The sequence below is a fragment of the Orycteropus afer genome, unplaced genomic scaffold, assembly GCF_000298275.1.
Source record: "Orycteropus afer afer isolate SDZICR_OR568_19922 unplaced genomic scaffold, OryAfe1.0 scaffold00053, whole genome shotgun sequence".
NCBI classification, from domain to species: domain Eukaryota; kingdom Metazoa; phylum Chordata; class Mammalia; order Tubulidentata; family Orycteropodidae; genus Orycteropus; species Orycteropus afer.
The window spans coordinates 3,214,983-3,242,703 of NW_006921640.1; the positions used below are offsets into that span (position 1 = coordinate 3,214,983).

Below are 27,721 nucleotides of genomic sequence, written 5' to 3' on the forward strand. Positions count from 1 at the left end.
TCAGAAATTTATTAAACTTGGCTGTGTGTTTGTGCAAGAGTTCTGGTGGCCCAGTGACTAAATAATTTGGCTGCTAACCAAAAGTTTGGTGGTTCGAGCCCTCCAGCCACTCTACGGGAGAAAGATGGTTCTGTAAAGATTTACAGCCTTGGAAATCCTATAGAACAGTTCTACTCTGTCCTAAAGGGTCACTATGAGTTGGAATGGATTTAATGGCAGTGAGGTTTTTTTTTTTTTTTTTTTTCAGGGTGTGTGTGTATATGTGTGTGAGAGGACCTGCTGAAATTATATACTGAATCTTATCAATTATACCAGTGCAAGTACATTTTTTCAGGGGAGAAAATTACTGTGGTAGTTAAAGTTGAATGTAAACTTGTCAGGGCTGGGGTTTTGAGTGGCTTAATCAGTTGAAGTTTGGAAGGAAGGCTGGGCAATCTACTTCCGTAGTGATACTGTCTCAGAAACCCAAGGAGGGGTTGCTATGAGTCGGGTCCGACTCCACGGCACATAACGACAACAATCAGTTGAAGGAGTGTTGCCTTCTGGGTGTGGCCTGCTTCCAGTATATACAGAAAGGATTCAACATTTTGTTCAGTCTTCATCTCTAGTTCCTGGACTTGAAAGAGTGGCCTGCTGTGTTGAATGCTGATCTTAGGATTGTTGCCTTTGTAGTCTGTGAGCCAATGATCTGCCATTTTCCCTGCTAATGTTGAGTTTGTCAGCCTCAATAGGCAGCAGCTGCATGAGTCAGGAGAAGCCTCCAGCTTGCTCCCATGGGCCTGGAAGGCAGAGCTGAAGCCCAAGGTCAAGGGGCCTCCACTTAGCCCCTAGAGCTGGCACTCTGAATTTGGACTTCTAGCCTCCTAAACTGTAAGGGAATAAAATTCTGTTTGTTGAAGCCATCCACTTGTGGTATTTCTATTATAGCAGCACTAGGAACAAAGACAATTATCACTTTTCATCAGCTACTCTAAGAATTAAGGATCCATGGTGGAACAGTGATTAAAGTACACAACTGTTCACCAAAATTTCAGTGGTTTGAACCCACCAGCTGCTCTGTGGTAGAAAGATGTAACAGTCTGCTTCTGGCTGCTATGAGTTGGATTTACAGCCTTGGAAACTCAATGGGGCAGTTCCACTCTGTTCTGTAGGGTCACTATGAGTTGGAATCAACTCACCAGTAGTGACTCTAAATGTTACGTGTTTCACCCTTAAGAACAATGGCTTGGTGGGAATGTCAAGAAGGAGACTTTGTGCACACTTCGGCCACTAAACCTGATCTTAGGCACTGAGAATCTCTCAGGTCATGCTTCTCTTTTTATTTCAAAAGACTAGTAAGAGATCCAAGAATTCCAGTTCAGAAAATAAATTATTTTCTAGAAAAGCAATCCTAAGAAAAAGGATCTATCAGCCACTTGAGTATGAGCTGTGATGTTTTACTTTTGTCTGGGTCCTCTAGCAGCCACAGAATAGTTTTTCCTTTATCCGGGAAGCCAGTTTTCTGCTGTTGCCTTGAATGTATCCCTTCACTCTTCAGAGCTGCTATTGGGAAGGTTTCTGGAGAGACTCTCTGCTCAGGAGGGGGCTACAAGGAGCAGGAGCACTTGGTGGCAGTGGAAATGATATGAGGACACAGTGATTCCCCTATCAATTCCTCAGTGAACCTAGAAGGATTATCATGATCATATATTAAACTAAGCAACAAATGAGAAGAAAACTTAGTCCTTAGGGAAGAGTGTCCTGAGTAACAGCTTACTACAAACTGAAGGGATGTTAGCAGGAGGTCCAAGAAGAGCAGCTTAAAGGGATTAATTGAGAAGGAGGGTATTGAAGAAGCTAATTATAAAGTTTGTGTCAGAGATGAGAGAGGATTATAGGCCATTTTGTGCACCAAGATTTTGGAAATGAGAGATGTATTTACCTTATGAGTCTGGGGATAAATGAAGAATAAAGGTAAGAAAGGGAAATCTGGGCACTGAATATGCCCATAAATATGTATCAATGGCTGTAACAGGGAAGGCTCATTGTTGTTAGGGGCTGTTGAGTAAATTTTTGACTTATAATGACCTCATGTGGCAAAGTAGAACTGCTGCTCGGGGTTTTCTAGGCTGTAATCTTTACAAGAGTAGTTCTTTCTCTCAACAGAGATACTGGGTGGGTTTGAACCTCCAACCTCTTGCATAGCAGTGAAGATACCACATTAACCAGTATGCTGTTAAGGTTCTGAACCACATGTAAGTGAAGAAAAAGATCCCTTACTCGATCATTATTGCTCTAGTGTAAGGTTATAGAGAGACCTGGGTCTCTGTTATAAGGCAGTGTGGAAAATAAGCATTATAGTATTTTCAATATCCTCATATATGTGAAAGCTGGTCAATGAGTAAGGAAGACCAAAGAACAATTGTTGCCTTTGAGTTGTGCTATTAGCAAAGAATACTTAAAATACTGTGGACTGACAAGAGGACAAACAAATTTGTCTTGGAAGAAGTACAACTGGAATGGTTCTTAGAAGCAAGAATGGCCAGACTTCATCTCATGTACTTTGGTCATATTGTCAGAAGGGACGAGTTCCTGAAGAAGGATATTATGCTTGGTAAGGCAAAGAGTCAGCAAAAAAAGGGGAAAACCCTCAACAAGATGGATTGACACAGTGGCTACAGTGATGGGCTCAAGCATAGCAAGGATTGTGAGCATGAAGTAGGACCAGGCAGTGTTTTGTTCTACTGTACATAGGGTCACTATGACTTGGAGCCGACTTGATGGCACCTAACAACAACATTAGTAACTTGCATTTACTAGATCCTACTCTGTGCCAAGAGGCAGTTATGGTCCAGTGACAGAATTCTCACTTTTCATGTAGAAGACTTACATTTGATTCCCAGCCAATGTACCTAAAGCACAGTCACCACTCATCTGTCAGTGGAGGTTCACATGTTGTGATACTGAACAGGTTTTTGCAGAACTTCCAGACTACGACAGTTCTACTCCTAAAAATCAGCCAGTGAAAACCCCATAGATCACAGTGGTCCAATCCACATCTGCTCATGGGGATGGTGCAGGTCTGGTCAAAATTTTGTTCCATTGTGCATGAGGTAGCCATGAGTTGGGGGCCAACTCCATGGCAGCTAACAAGAACAACTTGTGCCAACACAGAGCTAAGCACTATGGGGAGTGCAAAGATATGTAGGCCAGATTCTGTCTCCAAGGGCTGTAAGTGTGGTTGGCCAGGGAGGACACAGATGGAGGAAGTGGGAAATGAGCTGTGCTGAAAGTGGAGATCATCACAGGCTAGGTGGTCTGGGGAAGGCTCCACAAAAGAGGAAAAACCAAGGCTGGGTGCAGAAGATGGATGTGGCTAGCCATGCAGGGAAACCTCAGAATCAGACCAGCCTGACTGAAGCGGAGAACCTGTGGGAAGAAGTAGAATATGAGGCTAAAGGGGGTGACTGGGAATGAATTGGAGAGGACATTAAAAGGTGCGATAAGGAGCTTGACTTTTTCTGTAGACAATGAGAAACATCCCAGTAAAAGTTTTGGAGCATAGGAATGTTCCAGTGAAAGCAGAGTTTCAGGACAACTAAGCTGGTAGGTGTGCAGAACAGTTTGGAACCAAGTGACTGGTGACAGCAAGAGCCCCTCAGGAGGCTTTTCAAGAGTTCATTATGAGGCAATAAAGCTTCACTAAGAGTTGGGAAGTAAGAATAGAAGCACCTAGTTGAATGAATGGTCTTGATCTTACCACAGAGTCTCAGCCCCAAGTCTTGGGCAGGCAATAGTACTCCCAGGTCTATAGCAATGGGTTGGTGCCTTAGTTATCCAGTGCACAAATGGTGGCTTTAAAGAACAGACATTTATTGTCTCATAGCTTTAGAATCTAGAAGTCCAAATGAGGGCATCAGCTCTAGGGGAAGGCCCTTCCTTGTTGGTAGTCCTGGGAGCTCTTGGCTTATAGATGCATCTGTCTTCACCATCACATGGCGTCTGTCTTCTCCCATGTCTGTGTGTTTATACTCCCCTTTATAAGATAATACGTAGAAGGGATTAGGTTTAGGACCCACCCTAGTCTGATATGCCTGAAACTGCATAACTGAAGAAAACTTTATTTTCAAACAGGGACACAATTTACATGTACAGATGTTAACCAAAACCAAACCAAACTCACTGCTGTCAAGTCGGATCCTACTCACAGCAACCCCTCCTTGTGTTTCCAAGGTGGTTATCACTACAAAAGTAGATTGCCCAATTTTTTTTGGGGGGGGGAGGATACAATTGAATCCATCACAATTGGTGTACTTAAACCACAGGGCACACCACATCTCTTGCAAAATTTTGGGGGGAAGGGGTAAGGGAGTATTATTTTTAATATTAAAGTTAACATTACTATATATGAAGACAAAACACACAATATAAATGATGGCATTCTCCTTGGGTTACAAGCCCAGGCTCCAAGTTCCTTCTCTGCTCTCCCATCTGAGAGTTTGGGATGGATGATTTTATTCCAGCCCTCTCATCTGACAGCTACAATGCAACACATTACCATCAAGTTGGATCCAACTCATAGCGACCCCTCCTTGTGTTTCCGAGGTGGTGTTACTACAGAAGCAGATTGCTCAACCTTCCTTCCAAGGAGTGGCTGGTGGGTTTGAACCACCAGCTTTCTGGACAGCTAGAGAGACTGAACTGAGAGCAGTGGGATAGCACTGCCGGCCAATCTGAGACTGAAGCATAGAAGCCGGGCTCTTGACTTCTGGCTGATGTTCCTGCTTCTGTGTTACATAATCTTCTCTATATTTACCTACCTCTTTAGGACATAGCTCTGGTAGCATAGTGGCTAAGACACTTGCCTGCTAACCAGAAGGCTGGCGGTTCAAACCCACCAGCCACTCCTCGGAAGGAAGGTTGGGCAATCCTACTTCCGTAGTGATACTGCCTCGGAAACCCAAGGAGGGGTCGCTATGAGTCGGGGCCGACTCGACGGCACATAACAACAACAACAACAACTTAGGACATAAGCTACTAAAGTATTCAAAAGAGTTCAGGGCTTGGTAGAAGAGGGTAAGAGAACTAGCAAGGGGAAGAAAAGGAAAAAAGATTTATTAATCTTTGCTCTGTGTCTACGTGTTTTATTTACATGTCATTTGATCATTATAACCACTACGCAGAGAAAATATATCTGCATTTTACAGATGGGGTGCAGCAGATTATGTTTTTAACCACCTAGGTCACACAGCTAGTAAGTGGTGGGGTTAGGGTTTGAACTCAGGTCTGTCCTATGTCAACCCCCTGACTTTCCTTCTATTTTATACAAACATATTAACGTATCTCTACATAGTTGAAAGTGGAGCAAATTTGGTTGGGCAGGAGGCAGCTCTATAAGGAAAGGAAGGGACAGGAAGTACAAAATCCCTGAGTTGCTCTCTTACTCTCCTCTCCCTTTGCTCCTTACAGCCACCTGAGCCTCCAAGCCATGAACAACGCCCTGAGGGATACCGAGGCCCGGAGTTACCGTGAGTGCCTCCTTCCCTCTATGGCTCGGACTTCTTCAATCACCCAGGTCATGCCAGCCAAGAAGATAACCTTCTTCAAGCGAGGGGACCCACAGTTTTCTGGGGTCCGGCTGGCGGTTCACCAACGCACTTTCAAGAGCTTCACTGCCCTGATGGACGAGCTCTCTCAGCGCATGCCTCTCTCCTTCGGGGTGCGTTCTGTCACCACACCCCAGGGGCTGCACTGCCTCACCACTCTGGAACAACTGGAAGATGGAGGGTGCTACCTCTGTTCTGACAAGAAGCACCCCCAAGTCCTCAGTGGATCTGGTAGGTTACAAAGGAGACACCTCTCTGCTCAGCCATTGGAGGATTTCAAAGGCCGGTGTGAGGTGCCAGGAACATCCTCTTCCTGGAAGGACCCTAAAGCCCCGAAGAGAATCATACTGGTTAAGAACACAGACCCTAGATTCCAACGGACTGTGGTTCTCAGTCACAGAAACACTAGGAGCCTTACAGCCTTTCTGAGCAAAGCCTCAGATCTTCTGCACTTTCCCGTGAAGCAGGTGTTCACAATCAGTGGGAAAAAGGTAGGTTCTTGAGTGAGGTATGATATTTACTTAAAATAATTCTTGGGAATTTAGGTAAAAATATTTAGAGGAGCTCTGGTGGTGTCGTGGGTAAGGCATTTGGCTGCTAACCTGAAGTTTGGTGGTTCAAACCCATCAGCTGCTCCACAGGAGGATGATGAGGCAATCTACTTCCATAAAGATTTATAGCCTTGGAAACCCAATGGGGATTGTTATGAGTTGGAAGTGACTTGATGGCAGTAGGTTTGGCTTATTTTCCTAGGGCTCCCGTCACATACTTGGTTGCTTAAAACTGCAGAAATTTTTGGTCTCACAGTTCTGGGAACTAAAAGTCCAAAACCAGGGTGTTGGCTGTGTTTATTCTTTTTGAGGGCTCCGAAGGAGAATTTGCTCCATGCTCTCTCCTAATTTCTGGTGATAGCTGGCAATCCTTGTAATTATTTGGGTTGTGGCAGCAGAATTCCAGTCTCTGTGTTTATCTTCACATAGCTGCTATCTTGCTTCTCTGACTGTGTCTCTTCTCTTTTGATACACCAGTCATATTATATCAGAGTCACTGTACTCCAGTATGATCTCATGTTAACTAATTACATCTGCAAAAACACCATTTTCAAATAAGGTCACATTCACAGGTATTGGAGGTTAGGATTTGAAATGTCATTTTGGGGACATATTTTAACCCACAATGGATGGAATGAAAGAGTTATTCCTTAAAAAGTGGTCACTGATTTCCCTGCTACTAACTTGACGGCAAAACAACAACAACAACAACAACTAAAGGTGACTAGAGGGGAGACATTCAGTTAGTTAATCAAACAAGCTATTGTTATTCACACTTTTAGTTGCCATTTAGAGAACACTGACTACATGCAGGCACTGTGCTTTGTACCCTTTGCATTATTTTCTTATTCAATTCCTCTTAGCAACTATTTCAGTAAGAGTTGTTAGGAGAAACAGACACTACCTGAGATACCTTAAGCAGAATGCAGTTTACTACAGGATGTTAGAAGCTTCCAAAACCTTAGAAAGCCGGATGATTGAGCTCTATCTAGACCTGAAGGAATGACTCCCAGAATCCTGAAAGAAGCTGCTACCTGTGCTTGAGACTACTGTAATTCCAGTGTTGAAGAACACTTCTCTGAGATCCAACAGATGTACCATCTCAGGACCATAGTACTGGGGGACACAAGTCTCAAGTGGCACAACAAAATGCATAAAAGTCTTGTTCCTCATCCTACATTGGTGAGTAGTGACTGGGGTCTTAAAAGCTTTCAAGCGGTCATCTAAGATGCAGCTAATGGTCTCCTATAGTCAGAAGTGAAGAGGAGTGGAAAAAAAAAAAAAAAGGGCATTTGGAAGCAATCAGCCCTAGGACACGATGGCCCTCGAGACCAAATGAACTAGACTGGTTTCTGGCCACCAATGCCAATCACTCAGGAAAGGATCAAATCTGGAGATCCTGGATAGAGTGGGAGGAAAAATGTGAAACAAAATCCAAAAACTCAATAATGACCAGAATTACTGGTCAGATGGAGTCTGGTGAGTCCTCCAATACTATGGTCCTGGGATACATTCTGGGCCTAGAATAAAGCTCACTCCCAGGGACTGGCTCTCAGCCCAATAGTAAACAAGATGTACATGCAGACCAGTCAACCCAGGATGATGCACCCACATACTCTATGGAAATGCATCCCTTGGTGCAATCAACCACAGGGCATCAGAGGGGCAACATTCACATGGATGAAATGCAGGACAAACAGGAGTGCATAACTATGAGGGGCAAGGGAGGGAGGGTTAATGGGCAGGGAGGGGAGGAGACTGGGTTAGGGCTGGGCATGGTAAATGGGGAGTGAAACTAAATGTACAAGTAATGTTGAGGTAAAACAAACTCTTAAAATAAAAAATTTAGAAAATAATAATAATAAGAAGAACACTTCCCTGTAGGTATCCAAGATTATGAAGCTGGGATCGGAAAACTGCTGCAGCTGCCTTTTGACACCAGGAACTCTGGAGTGCTGAGTCTAGTCCCTTCAGCCTTAGCTGTTATAGTCTCCTAATACCCACACACTTACCTGGCAGCAAATACTGTGAGAACGAAGAAAAAAATAATACCTATCTCATTTCTAACTTCCTAATGTTGACCAAGGACACCAAATTGGTGGGGAACTTAATCTGCATCTAGCCCTAACTGTAGAGGAAGCTAGTTAATATAATTTTTGCCTTTCCAGGTCCTTCAGAACATGAATGCCCACCAACGATGGGCAAGAGGAATGGATGTCTCCACACAACCCAATCCTATAGCTATTTAACATCTGTGTACACCACTCTACTAATGCCAACAGCAGCATATTTCCACCTAATGGAGTAACTTTCTCTCAAAAAATCAAAAACATTCTAACTTTCTTCCCCAATGTCTCATCAATTACCATCTAGTTCTAGTTCAGTCACAATTCCATCTTGATATCCTGTATCTGAAGGTCTAATTATCAAGTCCACCACTGCCAAAACACCTTATATAAAATAATATAGGATAACAAAAGAAAAAAAAAATTAAAAGTTGGTTAATATGTATATATGTAGCACAGCTGTGAAGAAACTTAGGTTATCTACCACAATGCCATTATTTGTACTTAAAATTTTCTTCCACTCTCCATTTCATGCTCACTCTGCCCTCAGACAACACTTTAGCCAGTTGTGGTTATGTACCTGGTGCGATGACTGAACTACCATTCTTGGGGAGTCTGAGCTTTTAGTGGTTTTCCTTATATTGTGTTATTGTAGTTTTGTATTAACTTTTACTCACTGGAAATGGTGGTATTAGTTGTTATTGTTGTTATGTGCCATCGAGTTGGCCCCAACTCATAGCAACCCTTCCTTGGGTTTCCAAGGCAATATCACTATGGAAGTAGGTTGCCCAACCTTCCTTCCGAGGAGTGGCTGGTGGGTTTGAACCACCAGCTTTCTGGTTAGCAGTCAAGTGGCTTAAGCACTATGCTACCAGAAGGTGCCCCAAAAGCTTCACTGGGCAGTAAATGTTTTCTTCTCAGTCCTCATTGTGTAATAACAATCCTATTTCCCCTTGATAATCAGAATCAAACATCTCATCTAACACAGAAAACCTCTTTTTATCTATTGGTTCAAAGTCATAAAGAGCTCCATATGGTCAGGAGGTAGTTTCACCTTTCAGATCCATGGAAGCACTGTTGTGTCTCCTGGAGGGAACATCCTCCCCTGGGTTCTGAAACCTCTAAGCTAGCAAAGTCCAAAGTTGCTGGAATGCGAAGGAAGAGTTTTACACCTTGGTCAGTAGCTGCAATAGTGAGAGGAGTCACTCTCTTTCCTGCCCCTTAATTCCCAAGTATCTGTTGACTCTGGAGAAACAGCACTTGTATTGCTTGCTATTTTGGAGCACATATCACATCCTGTAAGACAACACCTTAACATCATAAAGTGATGTCTTCCAGCTGGTGCCAAAGTTGAGTATTCCATAGGAGATTTTATTTTTCTATAAGTATGGCTGCTTTTTGGTGATGAGATATATGGTTACATGGTGAGTTCTATGAGTGTCTTAATATTGTTCTACTTCTTTTGCTATAAAATCAATTATTTGGATAGAAGTAATCTTCCCAAGTTCTGGCAATGATAAATAAGGCATTCAGTAAGTCCATAGATAATGACACTGGCAAAAGAATGATAGGAAAAGAAGGAAGTCTATATCCAAAATAAGTGTCTATTTCAGTGAATACAAATATCTAATACTCTTCCGTTTTGAAGATGTCCGATGTAATCAGCCTCTCACCAGTGGCTGGCTGATTCCCTCAGATATGTTGCAGAGCATAAGTTTTATGATTGGTCTCTGCTGTTGGTAGCTTGAGCCCTCAGCAACCTTAGCCAGATCAACAGTATGAGGTGGAGTTTATGTTGTTAGTTAATGCCATTTTGTCACTTATTCCGTGAGGTGATCAAGCATGTCCTGGGTGATTGGAGAAGAGAATGACTGACATTCACTGAATAGTTAATTTCTCCACATGATTGTTGGGAATCCACCCTGTAGTGGATACTCTTTGGGAAGCATTCAGATAGGCCACATTCTGGGCCTATTCTGAGAGATTATTTCACTACTCTTTTTCTTGTCATCAATTCTCCAGTCTTGTTCCTTCCAAGTTCCTGATTACCAGGTTGAGCCATTAACCACTACCCACAAATTGGTATAGACCTTCCCTCCATTGCTTCTTCTAAGAAAAAGAGTCAATCAAATAACATTTTCACCTGGACTTTTCTTCCTCTGATTCCCGAGTTGGTTAGTAATGTTGAGCCACTCAACTTTTTGCTAGTGTCAGCACATCCTGTGAAACTATCTGAAATCCAGAAGCAAACATTTTCTTCCCCAGCTAACTGGTCATGGGAATTTCCTGAGAAGTCCTAAGTGTGTGCTGAGCAGAGGTGGCAATGCAGTAAGGCAAATGAACTTGAAGTGTGAATTACCTGCTCACACAACTTGTATCTTCAGGATCAGCTTGCCTCTCATCACTAGTACATGTTACCTCCACCTGAGGATTGAGTGCTGTTTCAACACACCTACTATGTAGCTCTGGTAGCATAGTGGCTAAGACACTTGCCTGCTAACCAGACGGCTGGCAGTTTAAACACACCAGCCACTCCTCGGAAAGAAGGTTGGGCAATCCTACTTCTGTAGTGATACTGCCTCGGAAACCCAAGGAGGGGTTGCTATGAGTCGGGTTTGACTCGACAGCACATAACAACAACAACAACACTATGTGACTTATGAACTATATGACACCCAGTTCAGTTGTATTTCAGCAACAAGCAGAAGAGTTGCTGTTACAAAATGAAGACAGGGAGGAAAACATTTATTGCTCAGGGAAATTTTGGGGATGCCCTCCGATGCTGCCATGTCCAGTGGGTAAAAGTTAATATAAGAGCATAGTTACACAATATAAAAGAACCAGCCATGTCCCTATAAGAGATAAAACCAAAAACCAAATTCACTGCTATTGAGTCATTTCTGACTCATAGCAACTGTCATTGAGTTTCCAAGGCTATAAATCTTTAAGGAAGTAGATCTCCCAGTCTTCCTTCCATGTAGCATTTCATGGATTTGAACCACTGACCTTCCAGTTTGCAGTCAAGTGCCTTATCCACTACACCACCCGCGCTCCTATAAAAGAGACTCTTTCATAGAAGTCAGAGAAGTTCTTAGGTCTTCTGGATGACCTTGAACTGAGAATTTAAACCTTGAGCTTGCCATTTTCTTTGAGCTTTCCAGAAGCATCCAGATTATTCCACAATCTTTGCATTTTTTATTCTCATTATAATATCTATCTTGGCAGCCAATGATGGATCAAACTTTTGCTGTTAGTGAGCTCTGCATTCTATCATCAAACGTAATTATTTAAGAATTTATTTTGTTACTGTATATCATGAAATGCAAGTGTCTCATTGTAACAAGATTATTACTGCCTTTAAACCCAACAGGGTGAAATAGCTAAAGTCATCCTGGATGATCTATTGCCTGCAACCACCTCTAATACCATAGACTATATTAGTACAGGTTCAGCACAGGAAAGAGAAAAGTCTCTAAGTGTCTTAAGGAGGAGGGAATTATATACAGAGAGTTTGACGCTTAAAGACACATTGATTTGCATCACAGGTTTGAAGGGAAAAGCAATACAACAAAAGCATGTGACTAGCACAATATCACTAAAGGAAAGGTAGACCCAGAGAAGTGCACAGAAGAAGAAGAAGAAGAAAAGAAGAAGGAGAAGGAGAAGAAGGAGAAGAAGGAAACAATGCTAGAGGAATGTTGGCTGGATTCCTGGAAATGAATCACAGAATTAATTTGTGAGGGTAGACACCTCTGACATAATAAGGTGGGTGTTGGGAAGTACTCACTGGAATTATTGATTTTAGTATCACCCCATCATTGCTATGATCCAGAAAAAGAAAGCTGATGCCATCACAACTGTCTTTTGATATGTAGGAGGCTGGTGACTGGGTACTGGAGCAATGAGTATGGCTTTTGTTGTTCCAGGTACAGATCCCCTTTACACCTTTGACCTTTTTTGCTTTGGCAAAGCAAAAGGAAGAAGGCTTCCACTTTACTATCATTTTCCATTTCTTACACAAGTGCATCTAATTGGTGTAACATTTTTCACATTCAAACCATAGGTAGAAAGGAGTCCAGGAAATGTGTTTATAGCTTTCTGAGCTCTGCTGTACTAGACAGCACACTAGAAAGAATGTGGAATAAATACCGACCAATTGTGTGCATAGTGCCCACCACACAAAATTATGAGGTAGTTAATGTTGTTGTGAGGTGCCACTGAGGAGGTTCTGACTCAGCAATCCTACACACAACAGAATGATGTGCTGCCCAGTCCTGGGTCATCCTCAGAAACTTTGCTATGCTTAAACCTATCATTGCAGCCATTGTGTCAATCTATCTCATTAAGGATTTTCACCTTTTTCACTGCCCCCCCCCCATTTCACCCAGTATGATAACCTTCCAGGGACTGGTCCCTCCTAACAACATGATCAAAGTATGCGAGACAAGTCTGGCCATTCTTACTTCTAAGGAGCATTCCAGCTGTATTTCTTCCAAGACAGTTTGTTTGCTTTTGTGGCAGTCCATGATAATTTCCGTATTCTTCATCAACTATGCAATTCAAGCTCATCAATTATGCTTCAGTACTCCTCATTCATTGTCCAGTGTTCATATGCATATGATGCTATGGAAAAGACAATGGCTTGAGTCAGGTGAACCTTAGTCTTCAAAGTGGGACCTTTGTTGTTTAAAACTTTAAAGAGGTCTTTTGCAGCACAGCATTCTCTTTAGGCATTACGCCACCAGAGTTCCTTTTTTTAAAATTTTTTTTTATAGGTGTTGATTGTGTTTCTAAGTAAAATGAAATTCCTGACAACTTCAATCTTTTCTCTATTTATCGTTATGCTGCTTATTGGTCCAGTTGTGAGGATTTTTGTTTTCTTTATGTTGAAGTGTAATGCATACTGAGGACTGTAGTCTTTGATCTTCATCAGTAAATGTCTCAAATCATCACTTTCAGCAAGCAATGTTGTGTCATCTGCATCTTGCAGATTATTAAGGAATCTTCCTCCAATGCGGATGTTATTGGTCTTCTTCATGTAGTCTCAGATTATTTGCTCAGCACAAAGATTGAATCAGTATGGTGAAAGGATGCAACCCTGATACACACCTTTCCTCATTTTAAACCATTCAATGGTTTAAACTTGTTCTGTTTGAATGACTATTGTTCTATGTACAGATTCCTCATGAGCACAATTAAGTGTTCTGGAATTCTCAGTAATTAATGATCCACACAGTCAAATGCCTTTGCATAGTCAGTAAAACACAGCTAAATATCCTTCTGGCATTCTCCACTTTCAGCCAAGATCCATCTGACATCAGCAATGATATCCTTCATTCCACGCCCTCTTCTGAATCCAGCTTGAATTTCTGGCAGTTCCTTGTCAATGAACTGCTGCAACCATTTTTGAATTATCTTCAGCAAAATTTTACTTGCAAGTTGCTCCAGGAATTTTCCAGGGCACTTGAAATAACAGTTTGGATGTGTTTGGAGAAACCACAAAATCTATCAGGGGGTCCTGTTAACAACATGAGTTTTATTAAGAATAAGAGGGAAAAAACAAAATCAAGAGAGAGGGAGAAAGAGAGAGTTTACAAAGTGCTAGATAGAAGGTAGACACAGGCTTACACAACTTGTTAGAAGCTTCTTTTGATCCAGCATGCTGCTGGGCTGGAATGAATCTGGTAGTATCCACATAAACCCACCCATCTTTTGGGAATATTTAAACCTGAGTCTGAGGGATTGAGGCCGGGGTCTATGTGAACAGGACTGGAAAGCTATGTGACCAGTTTCCAATCTTAGTGGTGCCCAGGCCACTCTGGAGTGGTCCTGCACAGCACTTTAGGAACCATCTATTTTTGCTTTGATAAAGCGCTGCCAGTTTAGGGCTTTAATTGCCTGGGTCTAGCTAAATAGGAAGGTTGGGCAATCCTACTTCCGTAGTGATACTGCCTCGGAAACCCAAGGAGGGGTCGCTATGAGTCAGGTATGACTCGACGGCACATAACAACAACAACAACAGCTAAATAGGAAGGTTAATCCCTAACAGGGAGGAGGTGATCAAAATGTGACAGAAAGGGAGAAGAGAATGGCTAGCAGTTTCTTACAAGCACAGCTAAATGTGATGGGGTTTAAGACCACTTTTGGGGTGTTGTAGTCACTGACCATACATGTGTAATATTAATGATATTGCTCAATAATTTCTGCTTTCTTGTTAGATCACATTTAGATCACATTTCTTTGGAATGAGCACCTATATGGATCACTTCTTGTTGGTTGGCCAGGTAGCTATCTTCCAAATCTCTTGGCATACCTGAGTGAGTGCCTCCAGTGCTGCATTCATTTGTTGAAACATCTCAATGGGTATGCCATCAATTCCTGAAGGCTTAATTTTCATCAGTTCCTTCAGTGCAGCTTGAACATTTTCCTTCAATATCACTGGTTCTTGATCATATGTTTCCTCCTGAGATGGGTAATATGTCAACTTGTTCTTTTTGGTATTGTGACTCTGTGTATTCCTTCCATCTTCTTTTGATATTTCCTGCTTCATTCAATATTTTGCCCCTAGAATCCTTCAATATTGCGACTTGAGACTTGAATATTTTCTTATTTTCTTCAGTTATTTCAGCTTGAGAAATGCTGAGCATGTCCTTCCCTTTTGGTTTCCTAATACCAGGTCTTTGCACATTTCATTATAATATTTCCCTTTGTTTTCTCAAGCCAACCTTTAAAATCTTCTGTTCAGCTCTTTTACTTCATTGTTTCTTCCATTTTGCTTGAGCTACTCTCCATTTAAAAAAAAAAAAAAAGTTTGAAAATCTCTTTTGACATCCATTTTGGTGTTTTTTTCCTTTCCTGTCTTTTTAATGACCTTTTGTTTTCTTCATGTATGATGTTATTTATGTCATCCTACAACCAATCTAGGAGCTCTGATGGCATAGTGCCAAGGACACTTGACTGCTAACCAGAAGGCTGGTGGTTCAAACCCACCAGCCACTTTGTGGAAGGAAGATTGGGCAATCTACTTTCGTAGTGATATCGCCTCAGAAACCCAAGGAGGGGTCACTGTGAATTGGATCTGACTCGATGGCAGTAAGTCTTGTTTTTTGGTTTTTGACAACTCATCTGGTTTTCCGTCATTGTTGTTCAAAGTGTCAAATTTATTCTTCAGAAGGTCTCTAAATTCAGATGAGATAAAATCAAAGGTTTTTTTTTTTATTATTATTATTATTTTCTCCCTCATGGACTTGTTTTAATTTTCTTCAGCTTCAACTTGAACTTGCATATGAGAAATTTATGGTCTGTTCCACAGTCAGCTCCTAGCCTTGTTCTGACTGATGATATTGAGCTTCTCCACCATCTCCTTCCATAAATATAGTCTATTTGATTCTTGAGTATTCCATCTGGTGAGGTCCACATGTGTAGTCACCATTTATGTTGTTGAAAAAAGGTATTTGCAATAAATAAGCATTGGTCTTGCAAAATTCTATTAAGTCGTCTTTGGCAGCATTACTTTCACCAGGGTCATAGTTTCCAACTACTGATGCTTCTTTTCTGTTTCTACCTTTCATGTTTCAATTACTAGTAATAACCAATACATCATGATTGTATGTTTGGTCCATTTCAGACTGCAGAAGTTGGTAAAAATCTTTAATTTCTTCAAATTTGAATAGTAGTTCCATTAACTTGTCTTACTTGCAGATGTATAGATATTTTTCTATCACTGAGGGCATTGTATTCCAGGATAGATCTTGAAATGTTCTTGTTGATAATGAATGTGATGCCAATTATTTTTAATTTGTCATCCTCAGCATAGTAGATAATAGGGTTACCTGATTCGAAATGCCCAATACCAGTCCATTTCAGCTCACTAATGCCTAGGCAGTTGATCTTTATGTGTTCCATTTCATTTTTTAAACAACTTGTAATTTTCCTAGATTCATACTTCATACATTCCATGTTCCAATTACTAATGAATGTTTGCTGTTTCTTCTCATTTTGAGTTGTGCTACATCAACAAATTAAGTCCTGAAAGCTTTACTTCATCTACATCAATAAGGTCGATTCTACTTTGAGGAGGGAGCTCCTCCCCAGTCACATTTCAAGTGCTTTCCACCCTGAGGCGCTCATCTTCCAGGACTATATCAAGCAGTTTCACCACTATTCATAAAACTTTCTCATCTCTAAAATGGGTATGCACTGCCATTGAGTTGGATCCGACTCATGGCAACCCTTCCTTAGGCTTCTGAGGTGGTATCACTACGGAAGTAGATTGCCCAACCTTCCTTCTGAGGAGTGGCTGGTGGATTTGAACATCAGCTTTCTGGTTAGCAGGCAAATGCCTTAGGCACTACACCATCAGAGCTCTTCTAAAATGGGTATAAGTTAATATTATCCCATTTTATAGATGAGAAAATTAAAGCCAAGAGATTAAGTCATTTACCTATAGTTGTATTATGGCTGAAAAATTGGAGAGTCAGCATTAATTATTTAAAAGTCACTATACAATAATACTTCTGAATAATTCTGCAACTGCCATGTGCTAAGCATGTGCTATGTACAGAGTATACAGACAAATAGGGCTAGATCCCTATCTTCAATTAGCTCACAGGTTAGTGAGTGTATTGAGAGAGAGCAGGTACAGTTAATTGGAGAAAGAGATATTAGGGTTCTCACCTTATTTTTCATATAGACTTACTGGAGGGCTACTAAAGTTTCTGCAAACATAATAATCTCACTGCTCCCCAGAAAGGGCTATGTTATGATTATTAATTTTCACACACTCTGCTGATGGGTAACCTTAATAATGATCTTTCATCGTGGATCCTAGACCTTTTCCAATTTTGGTGAAATATTGTTTTACAATTAAAAATGGGAACATCATTTAGTTCTCAATTCCTTTCTCTTCCTGGAGAGTCTGATTCTTTAGTAGCATGGCTATGTCTATACATTGATAGACTTGGATCATGTTTGGCTTTTTTGCTGGACTAGGAATCTAAATCAGCAAAAGTTAACTGCCAGCTTAAAACAAACTTGTAATAAATATATTGAAAGCTCTGGTGTACAATAAACTTATATGCCATGTTTTGGGAAGATGGTGTAAAAATTTTCTCTTTTTTCATGTCCTTATTAATGAATGCACCCTTCTGATTTAAGAAAATGAAAAACAATATATTCTACATTTTAAAGATGGAAATAACCCCTACCTAAGCCTTCTTCTTAAATGTGAAGATGGTGAGACTTCGTCTCTCATATTTAGATCACGTTATCAGGAGGGACCAGTCCCCGAAGAAGAACATCAGACTTGGTAAAGCAGAGGACCAGAGAAAAGGGCAAAGACCCTCAATGAGATGGATTGACACATTATCTGCAACAATGAGCTCAAACATAGCAATTATTACAAGAATGGCACAGGACTGGGCAGTGTTTTGTTGTTTTACATAGGTGTGGTGTAGTAAAGTATCTGTTATGGCTTTTCTAGCCATAAGCCTTTGTAAACTCCAAGGTGGTATTTGCTGTGAGCAACTGAGGAGCTCCTGATTGTTAAAGTTATCCACCTGGGATATTTTTGTTGCGAGTGCCACAAAGCAATGTTCTGGGAAGTTTGCTCTCTCTCAGCTGCTTAGAATTCTGATGTAATGATTGGTTAGTTTGCCCACTCTGCCAGGCTCAAAAGGAGCCCTCCTAGAGACAGAAGGAGTCTCTCTGACTACTGGCTGAGAAAGATGTGCTGCTGAGAGAAACATGATCCTGAGAGACACGCTGCTGAGAAGAGACACTGAGAGACACACATTGCTGAGAGAAACACACACATCGAGAGACACACACTGCTGGGAGAGAGACTGAGAGAGACTGTTGGCTGAGAGAGACTGAGCGTTATCTCTGAACTTGAATTGTAACCTGGTGCTTCCTTAATAAACCCCATAAGCTGTGAGTTCTGTGTGGCCACTGAAGTGAATTATTGAATCCAGCAGAAAGGTGGTGGGTGCTGTGGGAGGAACGGTTGCTGTCAGGGTTCATGAAAGGGCTGGAAGGAGGCAGCATGTTTCACCTCATAGGCCTTGATGAGCTATTGATGGTGATTCTGTCTTCATCTTTTGTGGAGTTAGAGGAGGTCAGAAAATGCAGCCTCCCTGCCCCTTTGGCAATAGGATTGCTGTGAGTTGGAGCCAACTCAACAGCACCTAACAACTGCTATCTACAGTGTAATGCTATAAATAGTGGAAAACCTCAGATGTACAGGGGCTTCTTGCACCAGGTGAGATATTCTAAAAGCAGGGATCTTTTTCCTGGCATGGAATCCAGCACTGTTTTCCTACTCTACTCCTAGCCTAGCAGTGGGCTGGTGAACATCCTGCTGAAGAGGGCAGTAGCAGGTGAGAGTGAGAACATGGCAAAGTATCTGGGCAGGATCCTAGAGAATTATTGAAGGAGCCTGGAAGAGAAGGGCTACTTATGAAGAGAATGGTGCCTGCCCCTCTTTGTTCCATTAAGGGCAGAAATAGAGGCAATGGCCTCGACTGAACTGGAAAACATAGGTCAGACACAAGAGAGGACTCTCTACTTTGGAAAAGAGTAGATAGTGAGATAGTGAATCAGGTCTCCATACAGAAGCTAGAAGGCTTTCTTCTCTGCTTTAAAAACCAAATATTCCTACATAAATGAACATGTAGGAAGGCAGGTAGGCTAACAGGCTTTTTAATGTCTTTTCTATCTGAGGCACCCAGTGTAAATTCTAAATCACAGCCTCATATCTAGTGGAGAGAAGGATGTAGTTAGAGAGAAAATCATTGTGGTGGACCTCAGCCCTCAACTAATGATGGAGGTGTTTCAGGGAGTGAGTGGAATTCTTCCCTTGGATCAGGAATCTGGGTTGAGCCATGCAAAACTCAGGAAGAGGCTGGAGGCAGTGGGTTAATCATCTGCTTGTGTCTTCCTGGGAAGGAGCTAGTTCTGGAGACCAGGACACCTAACTCCACACTCTCTTCTTCAGGTGGATTCCCTGCAGAATTTGCTGAACAGCCCGTTGGTACTAGTATGTGCTGGTCATGAGTCATTCAGACCTCCTTCAATGGAAGATTCCAAAAGAAATGGGACTGAAACTTTATCTGGGCTGACTTCAAGGAACAAAAATGGTGAGTTAGTTTTGTTTATTTCCCCCAAAATCTTATTTGCATTGAATGGGCAGATAATTGCTTCCAGATAGTTTGTTGCCTTTGGCCTAATTCTTGGTTATCTCAGTTGATTTTGGGTCGCTCCTGTCTCATCTTCCTCCTTTTCATTGATCAACTTTAACTAGGTTGGTTATCTCACTGCGGTATGAGGAGTATGGTACGTAAAGGAACTAGAAATTAGAAGATCATCAGCTCTAAGTTTGTAGGTTCTAAAATAACCTTTATAGAGGACATGACATTATGGAGGCAATGGACCATGGGCATATAACACTTGCATGGCTGGGGGTGCAGGCTTGAATATCAACCAAAAACCAAAACACTGCTGTTGAGTCGGATCCAACTCATAGTGATTCCTCCTTGGGTTTCCGAGGCAGTATCACTACAGAAGTAGATTGCCCAACCTTCCTTCTGAGGAGTGGCTGGTGGGTTTGAACGGCCAGCCTTCTGGTTAGCCTTAGGCACTATGCCACCAGAGCTCCCACTTGAATAACAGGACCTGATATTGTTTGTCCAGGTCTTTTAAGAGTCAGTACTCTTTTAGACAACAATGGAGGACTAAAGAGAGATTGAAAGGACTAAAACTAAAAATCTTTGGTCTTCCGTACATCCAACCATACATCCATCCAATATGCCTATTATGTGCCAGATATATTATATGCATTAAATATATAACCAAATCTGGTTTTATATATATAATACATACAAAATTTGCATATATATGTGGCATAGTGCCTAAAGCATTTGACTGCTAACTGGAAAGCTGACGGTTCAAACCCACCAGCCACTCCTCAAAAGGAATATTGGGCAATCTATTTCTATAGTGATACTGCCTCAGAAACCCAAGGAGGGGTCACCATGAGTCAGATCCAACACGACAGCAGTGGGTTGGGTCTATACATATATGTGTATATATATGTGTATATATGAGAGATCTGGTAGCATAGTACCTAAGGTATTTCACTACTAACCAGAAGGCTGACAGCTCAAAACCAGCCACTCCTCAGAAGGAAGGTTGGGCAAGCCACTTCCAAAGTGATACCATCTAGGAAACCCAAAGAGGAGTCGCTATGAGTCAGATCTGACTCAACAGCAGTGTGTCGTTGTTTTATCTATCTATTTCTCTATATATGTTGTTGTTGTTATATGCCGTCGAGTCAGACCCAAATCATAGCGACCACTCTTTGTGTTTCTGAAGCGGTATCACTACACAAGTAGATCATGCAACCTTCCTTTTGAGGAGTGGCTAGTGGGTTTGAACCGCCAGGCTTCTGGTTAGCAGTCAAATGCCTTAGGCACTACGCTACCAGAGCGCTCTCTCTCTCTCTCTATATATATATATATACATATATATATACACACACACTATATATATATATATATATATATATATATACACACACACAAATACAAAAAGTGCAGAATAAAAGTTGAAGAAAATTACTGCAAGTGGCACTGGGCATTTTGGTGAGTGAACAAAGTAATATCCTTTGTAAAAAGCTGTTAAGAAAATACCAATAATTTTTTTGATTGCTCCATGCCATGTACTAGAGGTGCAAAGACACATTAGCCACACAGTGCCTTCTTTGGTTTGGCACTTATGGAATATCAGGGCTCTGCAAAGCCTTCTCCCACCCAGATGCATTCAAAGGCAATCTGTTCTTTTGGTGGTCATAGACTCAGCTTTTGCTAGCACTTCCTGTAGTGCCTAAGGCATTTGACTGCTAACCAGAAGGCTGGCAGTTCAAACTCACCAGTCACTCCTCAAAAGGAGGACTAGGCAACCCACTTCTGAAGAGACACCACTTTGGAGACCCAAGGAGGGTCGCTACGAGTTGGAACCTACTCGATGGCAGAAAGTTTGGTTTTTGGTTTCCCTCTTACTAAACATTAGCTCAAGAGGTGAGATGAGAAAGCACAATGGGCTTCATTCCTTATTAAGGTTACTTTCTATTCCCAAGTGGCCTGTTACGTTTTTCATGGATTGGGTTGCAGGCCTGAATGTCAGGACCCAATATGGTATCTGCAGGCTCTTACTTGAAATCATTTATCAACCCAAGATCTTGATGAGTGTTAGGATAATAAATCACTTCTAATCATTGCAAAGCATTTTACAGCCTACAATCAGTTCATGTGCACCGGGTTATTGATTACCCCTTCTTTGCTGGGGGTGGTGTGAGAAGAGATAGGAGTTAGCTCTGGGCACTGCTGTTCTGCCTGTCATCTTTGCTGTCCAGAACTTACTGTGTGCTAGAAACTGCAGAAAGTTTTACATATATAGCTTCAAGTCATTTAAACAAACAAACAAACAAACAAAACACTACCAAATAGATATTCTTATTTTACAACTCAGGAAACAGGGTCTGCCTAAAGCTATACAGCTATTAAGTGGCAGAGTTGGGATTGAATTCATACTTCATGCTCATCTCATTAAGCTATGATGGTTCACAAACTAGAAGCTCTGTGGATATTCTTTGTAGAATATATTCTGCCCTCCTGCTGTTTTGGAGGTGATGATAGTGTTGGGTGGTGAAAGGCTGGTGACCAGCCTTCATGCTTTTACCACGATGGTTGCTTACCATTTTTCCTCTTTTCTCTTACTCTTTGCTGTGCACCAGGGAGCTGGGGGCTGAAGACCAAGCAGAGTATTATCCACTCGAGGTCCAAGTCAGGCAGCAGATCACGGCGGTTCTCCTTGCTGTCGGAGAAGTCCGGTCTCAGTGACCCATCAGTGTCTTTGCATCACACCTGGATGGGCTCTGCCCTTCATTGGCACCCACGGGATACACCTGTCCACACTGGCCCTTTGGTGGCTGATAATGACTTTGAGAAGAAGGTCCACATGAACGAGGATGGCAGCCTGTCTGTGGAGATGAAAGTCCGTTTCCACTTGTTCAACGAGGACACACTCCTATGGTCCACGGGGGTCAGGAGGGCCAGCACCCTCACGACAGCAAGTGGGGAGCGTGTTGACCAAGGGGAGGTAGACCACCTACATTGTGTGTGGAAGGGCAGCCCTGGTAGCTTCTCAGAGCCTGGGGCACTGGGACTGAAGCCCTGTGAGTCGGGAGGTGAGGAGGCCTTTAACCAAGGCCAGCAAGCATGGCCCAGCTATGAGATCTGGACAAACCCCCTGTACAGGTCCCAGGTAGAGGAAATAGATTCTGGGAAGAGGGCTCAGCTCACCCAGCACTCCAGGCCTTCCTGGAGCCAAGGAGCTGCCAGCAGAAAAAGAACCAGTAAGGCCAGTGTCAGCTCAGCCTCCAATGACAGACCTGCAGCAGGCTCAGAGCCAAATTCCTATTGCCCCAGGAGCCTGGAGGGCAGCATGGGCAGCTGCAGGGAGCATCAGGCCTCCAGGGCTGCCTCCAAGAGAGGAGCTGAGCAGGAAGCTGGCTGCATACCTCAGGCTGGTAGGAGCCCAAACCTGGGACCCAACTCATGTCCAAAAGGAGCAGAGGGTAGCTGGGAGCAACAAGCCCAAGAGGAGGAGAATGAAGAAGCACTGTCACTGGGTTGCCTGGAACCTGGTCCCTGTGGCATAGAGGGTGCTCTTCCTGACTCATCAGTGACTTCCATGTTTCTTGAGCAGCCCAGTGACAGGAGTGAGCTGTGCTGGGGCTGTGTAAGAAGGAGAGAAACTGTGACTTTGCAGCAGGAGCACACCCAGGAAGGCAGCACCTATTGCCGTGATTTGCATCCCTCATCTTTAGGGAATGGAGACCTACAGGCAGAGGAGAGTGGACAGAGCACTGGGAGCCACAAGGCCAGATGTGGGTCTGTGAAAAGGCTGCCCATGGCTTTGGGCCACTCTCGCTCATGGGATGCTGAAGGATGCTCTTTCCCACTTTCCTCCTGTGCCTCAGTCCAGAGGAGGAGGAGAAAGCAGAAGAGCCAAGCTAGTGCTGTATCCTTACCCAATATTTCTGGCTTTGGCAGTGTTTCCCAGAGAAGTTGCCACAGGCAGCACCACCACCAAAGGCTCAGCCATTGCTTACTGGACTCAGTGACAACCAAGCAAGCATTGAGTCTTGCTAATAGAGGAAGGGCCTGCTCAGATGACTCAACAGAAGGTTTTCCTGAAAACTCATCTAGTGCCAGGAAACAGGTCTCCAAGGACCCAGGATCTCCCTCCTCTGGCTCTCTTCACTCCCAGAACCCACCAGCAGTCATCAGTGCCATCATTACACCTGTTAGTAATTCAGATCCACAAAAAAGAAACTGTGCTTCTCATTTCTACCACCCACACTTCACCTCTGCTGAGAGTGATGGGAACCCTGATCTCGAGGTGAGCTCATCAGCCCCAACACCTTCTAACACATCAGACTCCTTCAGTTCTTATGTTAGGGCTGGTCACCTGGATAAAAAGTCAGGAGGCAACATTCCCAAGCTCTCCTCACCCTTGATTCGGCCAGTTAAATGGCCTGACAGAGTGAAATTAGGAGACCACCGAGGCAGCTGCTGTTCCCAGCTTGATACATCCCAGGTCTGCATGACCCATGGTGGTAAAATGCTGGCTCTCCAGGCTTCCCAGTCACAGGACAGGCCACAACCTATCTCTGGGGCCTGCTTGAAATGCAGCAGGTACTGCCCCACACCCCCAAGGAGACAATCCTTCATTAAGAAACACTCTTCAAGCAGCAGCAGCAATGGCAATATCAACCAAAGTGCTGACTGGGGGCCAGGTGGAGGTGAGCAGGGGGAAGAACAACTTAATGGACTAAGAACACTGTCCCTGGGCTCAAAATCAAGGGCCACAGAGAGAACAGTCAGAGCAACTAGGAGGAGCAGCCCCAGCCCCAGTGGGATGTCACAGGGGAAGATTTCTGGTGAAGAGGAAAACCTTGAGGAGCAAGAAGATAGTGTCATGATGCTTAGTGCTCTGCCCCACATCTCACCAGAAATCCTTGTCTATGAATGGCTTAGCCACATACCAGAAGACCCCATACTCCTGAAATATGAAATGATGGAAGAGAGCCCAAATGTGGCTGGAAATGGCCCAGAAACTACCCAGGATGACCCTGTTTATAAGCAATCTCTGGAAGATCTTGGGGAGTTAGCACAGTCCAGAGAACAGCCCCTGGAAGGGGAAACCAGTGACAGACCAGAACTATACGAACCGCCAGTGACTGATGATGCTAGCTCCAAATCAGAGGAGGCTCTTTCTCAAAGAGAAGCTTCCAGATATGTTTCAGATGCATGTGCAGAGGCCAGAGCCAGCAATAGAACCATAGTGGGCCATGGTGTGGGTGAGGGTGTCTTGCCCAGCAGGATTCCTGCCTCCATACAGATCATGAAGACATTGATCAGCTCAAAGCAGGGCCGGCCCAGCAGCCTGCCTGAAGTGTCTAGTGTGGTGGGGCAGAGGCTCAGCCACTCTGCCTGTGCCCTCATCACTTGTCTTGCTAGGCTCCACTTCTTTGATAAAGACTTTGGGTCTCCTTCCAAAGTGAGGTTCACAGACTCCCCTCAGTTCCAGGAGCTCCTAGCTACCTTTAAATCCCTGTGGCCACCGTGTAATGAATTGGATTTGGACCACCAGGAGATCAGGTCATGCCAGGTTCTGCCAGGTTTTACATCTCACGCTGTGACTGAGGACTTCACCCCAACATCCTCCTCAGGAGTGGATGTCAGCAGTGGTTCTGGAGGCTCTGGGGAGGGCAGTGGGCCTTGTCCTGTGGAATGCACCCTGACCTCTGAGAGAATGGAGCTGCCCTTGAAAGTGGTGACGGGCATCATTTCCTATCAGAGGCCTGACTCCAGAACCTCAGAGCACCCAGAGTATCTGAGAAACCAACACCTGAGCTGTTCTAAAGCCTCTTCAAACTCTCAAGCTTTGGCTTGTATCACAAGCCAGGATGAAGCAGGAGAAAATAGCAGGGAACAGATGTTGGGCAATAGCCTAGACCAATTAGTTGAAAACACAGTGCATGAAGAGGGGGTACAAGAAAAGAAAATAAAAGAAGAAATAGAAAAAGAAGAAATGCCAGAAGAGCAAAGTAAAGAGGAAGAGTTTCCAGAAGAGAAAAGCATCAAAGAACAGGAATTATCAGTGAATGATACTCAGGATGGAGAGGGCACACAGGAAGATATGAAAATGCAGAAAGAGGAAGCAGGAAGAGACCCTGATTCTGTAGACCTGTGTCCTCCAGAGATGAGCAATAAACTAACAGAGTCCTGCACTAACCCCAGTGAGAGTGACTCTCATGTCAGTGAGCATCAAAGTGGTCCCACATGTGAGCCTGATTTGAAAAAGCTGCCCAGAAATGCTGAGATGGCCAGGGAACAAACCCAGGTCAGTTCCACTCAAGGGGCTGGGGAGAAGAACAGCTCCATTGCCCACAGAGTGTCCCTGGATCCTGACCCCATCTGGGTGTTCAAGTTGCTGAAGAAGATGGAGAAGGCCTTCATGACCCACTTTGCCAACTCCATGGTCACCATCCGGGCCCGCTGGGGTCTGCAGAACAATTATGAACTGGATCAGATGGTGGCAGAGCTGGAGCAGGATGTGAGCTCGCGGCTCCAAGACAGTGTTAAGAAGGAACTCAGGAAGATTCAGAGCAGGGCCGGAAGGAAGGAATCCAAGCCACTCCGGGAAGCATTACAGTGGGAGACATCATTGCAGACAGAGCAGCGGAGGCGCCGCCTCCATGACCTGCGCAACCTCTCTGCCTTCACAGAGCAGACACGAGTCAGTGGACTCCTCTCCCTCGCCCTGCAGGATGAAATACCCCTCAATTGTACCCCAGGCACTGAGTTGACTGGGAAGGCTGAGGAGGAGGAGTTCTGCCCCTGTGAGGCCTGCATAAGGAAGAAAGTGGGCCCCACATTTCTGAGAGACACAATAGGAACAGGCAGTGCACCAATCAAAAAGGCCTTTGACTTGCAGCAGATTCTACAGAACAAGAAGGAAGGATGTACGAATGGGGAGGCAGCAAAGAGGACTTTTGAGAATGGAGAGTTGGGCCTACTTCACAATTCCCCTGCAAGGACCAGAACTGTCCAGGGAGCTGATGGAGGACTGGAGCCTGGATTAGGCCTTTGTTCTGGGTCAGATGAGGGAGATAAGGATGAAGGGAACCAGAAACTCAGTCGAGTTGAAGATCTTGAACTAAAGGAGGCAGAAGGGGCTAGTTACCAAGAGGGAGAGGAAGACCCAGGGGCTCAGAAGAGAGACAGGAAAACAGATACCAGCATTGGCAATGATCTGGAGGAAGAAGAATGGGAGGAGCAAGGTGTGAATGAGAAGGAAGAAAACTTGAATGAGGGCTCTGGGAATGAGGATAATTTGGAGGGTGAAGTGTCAGGAAAAGGTGAGCGAGGTTCAGGCAGAGAGGGTGATGGAATAGATGCTGTCAAGGCTCAGGAAGCTGAAGGAGAGGAACAGACAGAGTCAGAAGATAAGAAAGAAGATAGTTCTCCAGTTAGCCAAGAAGAGAGTCAGCTGGGTGAGGCCTCTGAAAACAGCAGTCCAGACCAAGAGGGGAGGCCCACACCTCTCTCTACCTCAGGTAGAGACACACCCCACCAAAGGTCAGCCTCCGAAACAGGCACCTCTTCCTCTAGCTTCTCATCTCTAGGAAACTGTTCAGAGGTCTCTCAGAAAGGGTCAGAAGAAGAGCATTCCAGTGGAGACACAAGCAACACTGCAGATGAGCCCAAGGAAGTCCCTCATCCAGATAGAAAAGTCACTCGGATGTACTTAGAAAGCTCCGCCTCTGAGCAAGAAGGAGCCCATTCAGGCCCAAGCACTCTAGACCAGGAAGCAGATGAAAACCCTGACTTAGAAGGCAGGAAGATAGTTAAAAGCCTCACCTTTACCAAGTTAGTAGACAGGACAGATGAATTTGGCCAAGACGATTTAGATTTCTAGAGAAGGTCAAGCTGCAAGATGATCATGAGTCTTGTAACTTTGCTTTTATTAATATTTTGTCTACAAATCTGAATGAGTCTCAGTCACTTGGAAATGTATAAAGAACATGAGAGAAGACCCAATGACTTGCCAAGGACACAGCATACACCATGCTTTTTCTCTGGTTTCTACATTCTGAAGTTTCAGTGAGCCTTGGTGTCCTGGTCCATACACAGTGTGAAGGAGGGTTATCCTCAAAACTGACTTGTATTTGAAGGTCATCCATTCCTCATCCATTCGGCTGCTGAGCCCAGGGTGATGGACCAGATTGGAAGTGTTCCATTAGAGTTTTTGTATGTGTGTTTGCTTTTTGCTAGCAAGTGTTTCTCTTGTCCTTTTGTTTATTGATCTCCTGTTATTTTTCTCCTTGGCTTCTCTTGGTACTCACCTCATTCGACTTTGAGGTATATTTTTCTGGTCTTGAATATATTTGGTG

General features: G+C 43.6%; 1 protein-coding gene across 1 annotated transcript; it reads left to right on the forward strand.

Moving 5' to 3' along the window:
* Nucleotides 1-5,467: 5,467 nt before the first annotated feature.
* Nucleotides 5,468-27,246, forward strand: RP1L1 (RP1 like 1). The gene is made up of 7 exons (XM_007938766.1): nucleotides 5,468-6,076; nucleotides 19,196-19,337; nucleotides 21,992-22,786; nucleotides 23,087-23,313; nucleotides 23,530-23,661; nucleotides 24,190-26,821; nucleotides 26,954-27,246. Exons 1-7 carry the CDS (start codon nucleotides 5,468-5,470, stop codon nucleotides 27,244-27,246), a joined length of 4,830 nt encoding a protein of 1,609 aa, XP_007936957.1.
* The last annotated feature ends 475 nt before the right edge of the window (nucleotides 27,247-27,721 follow it).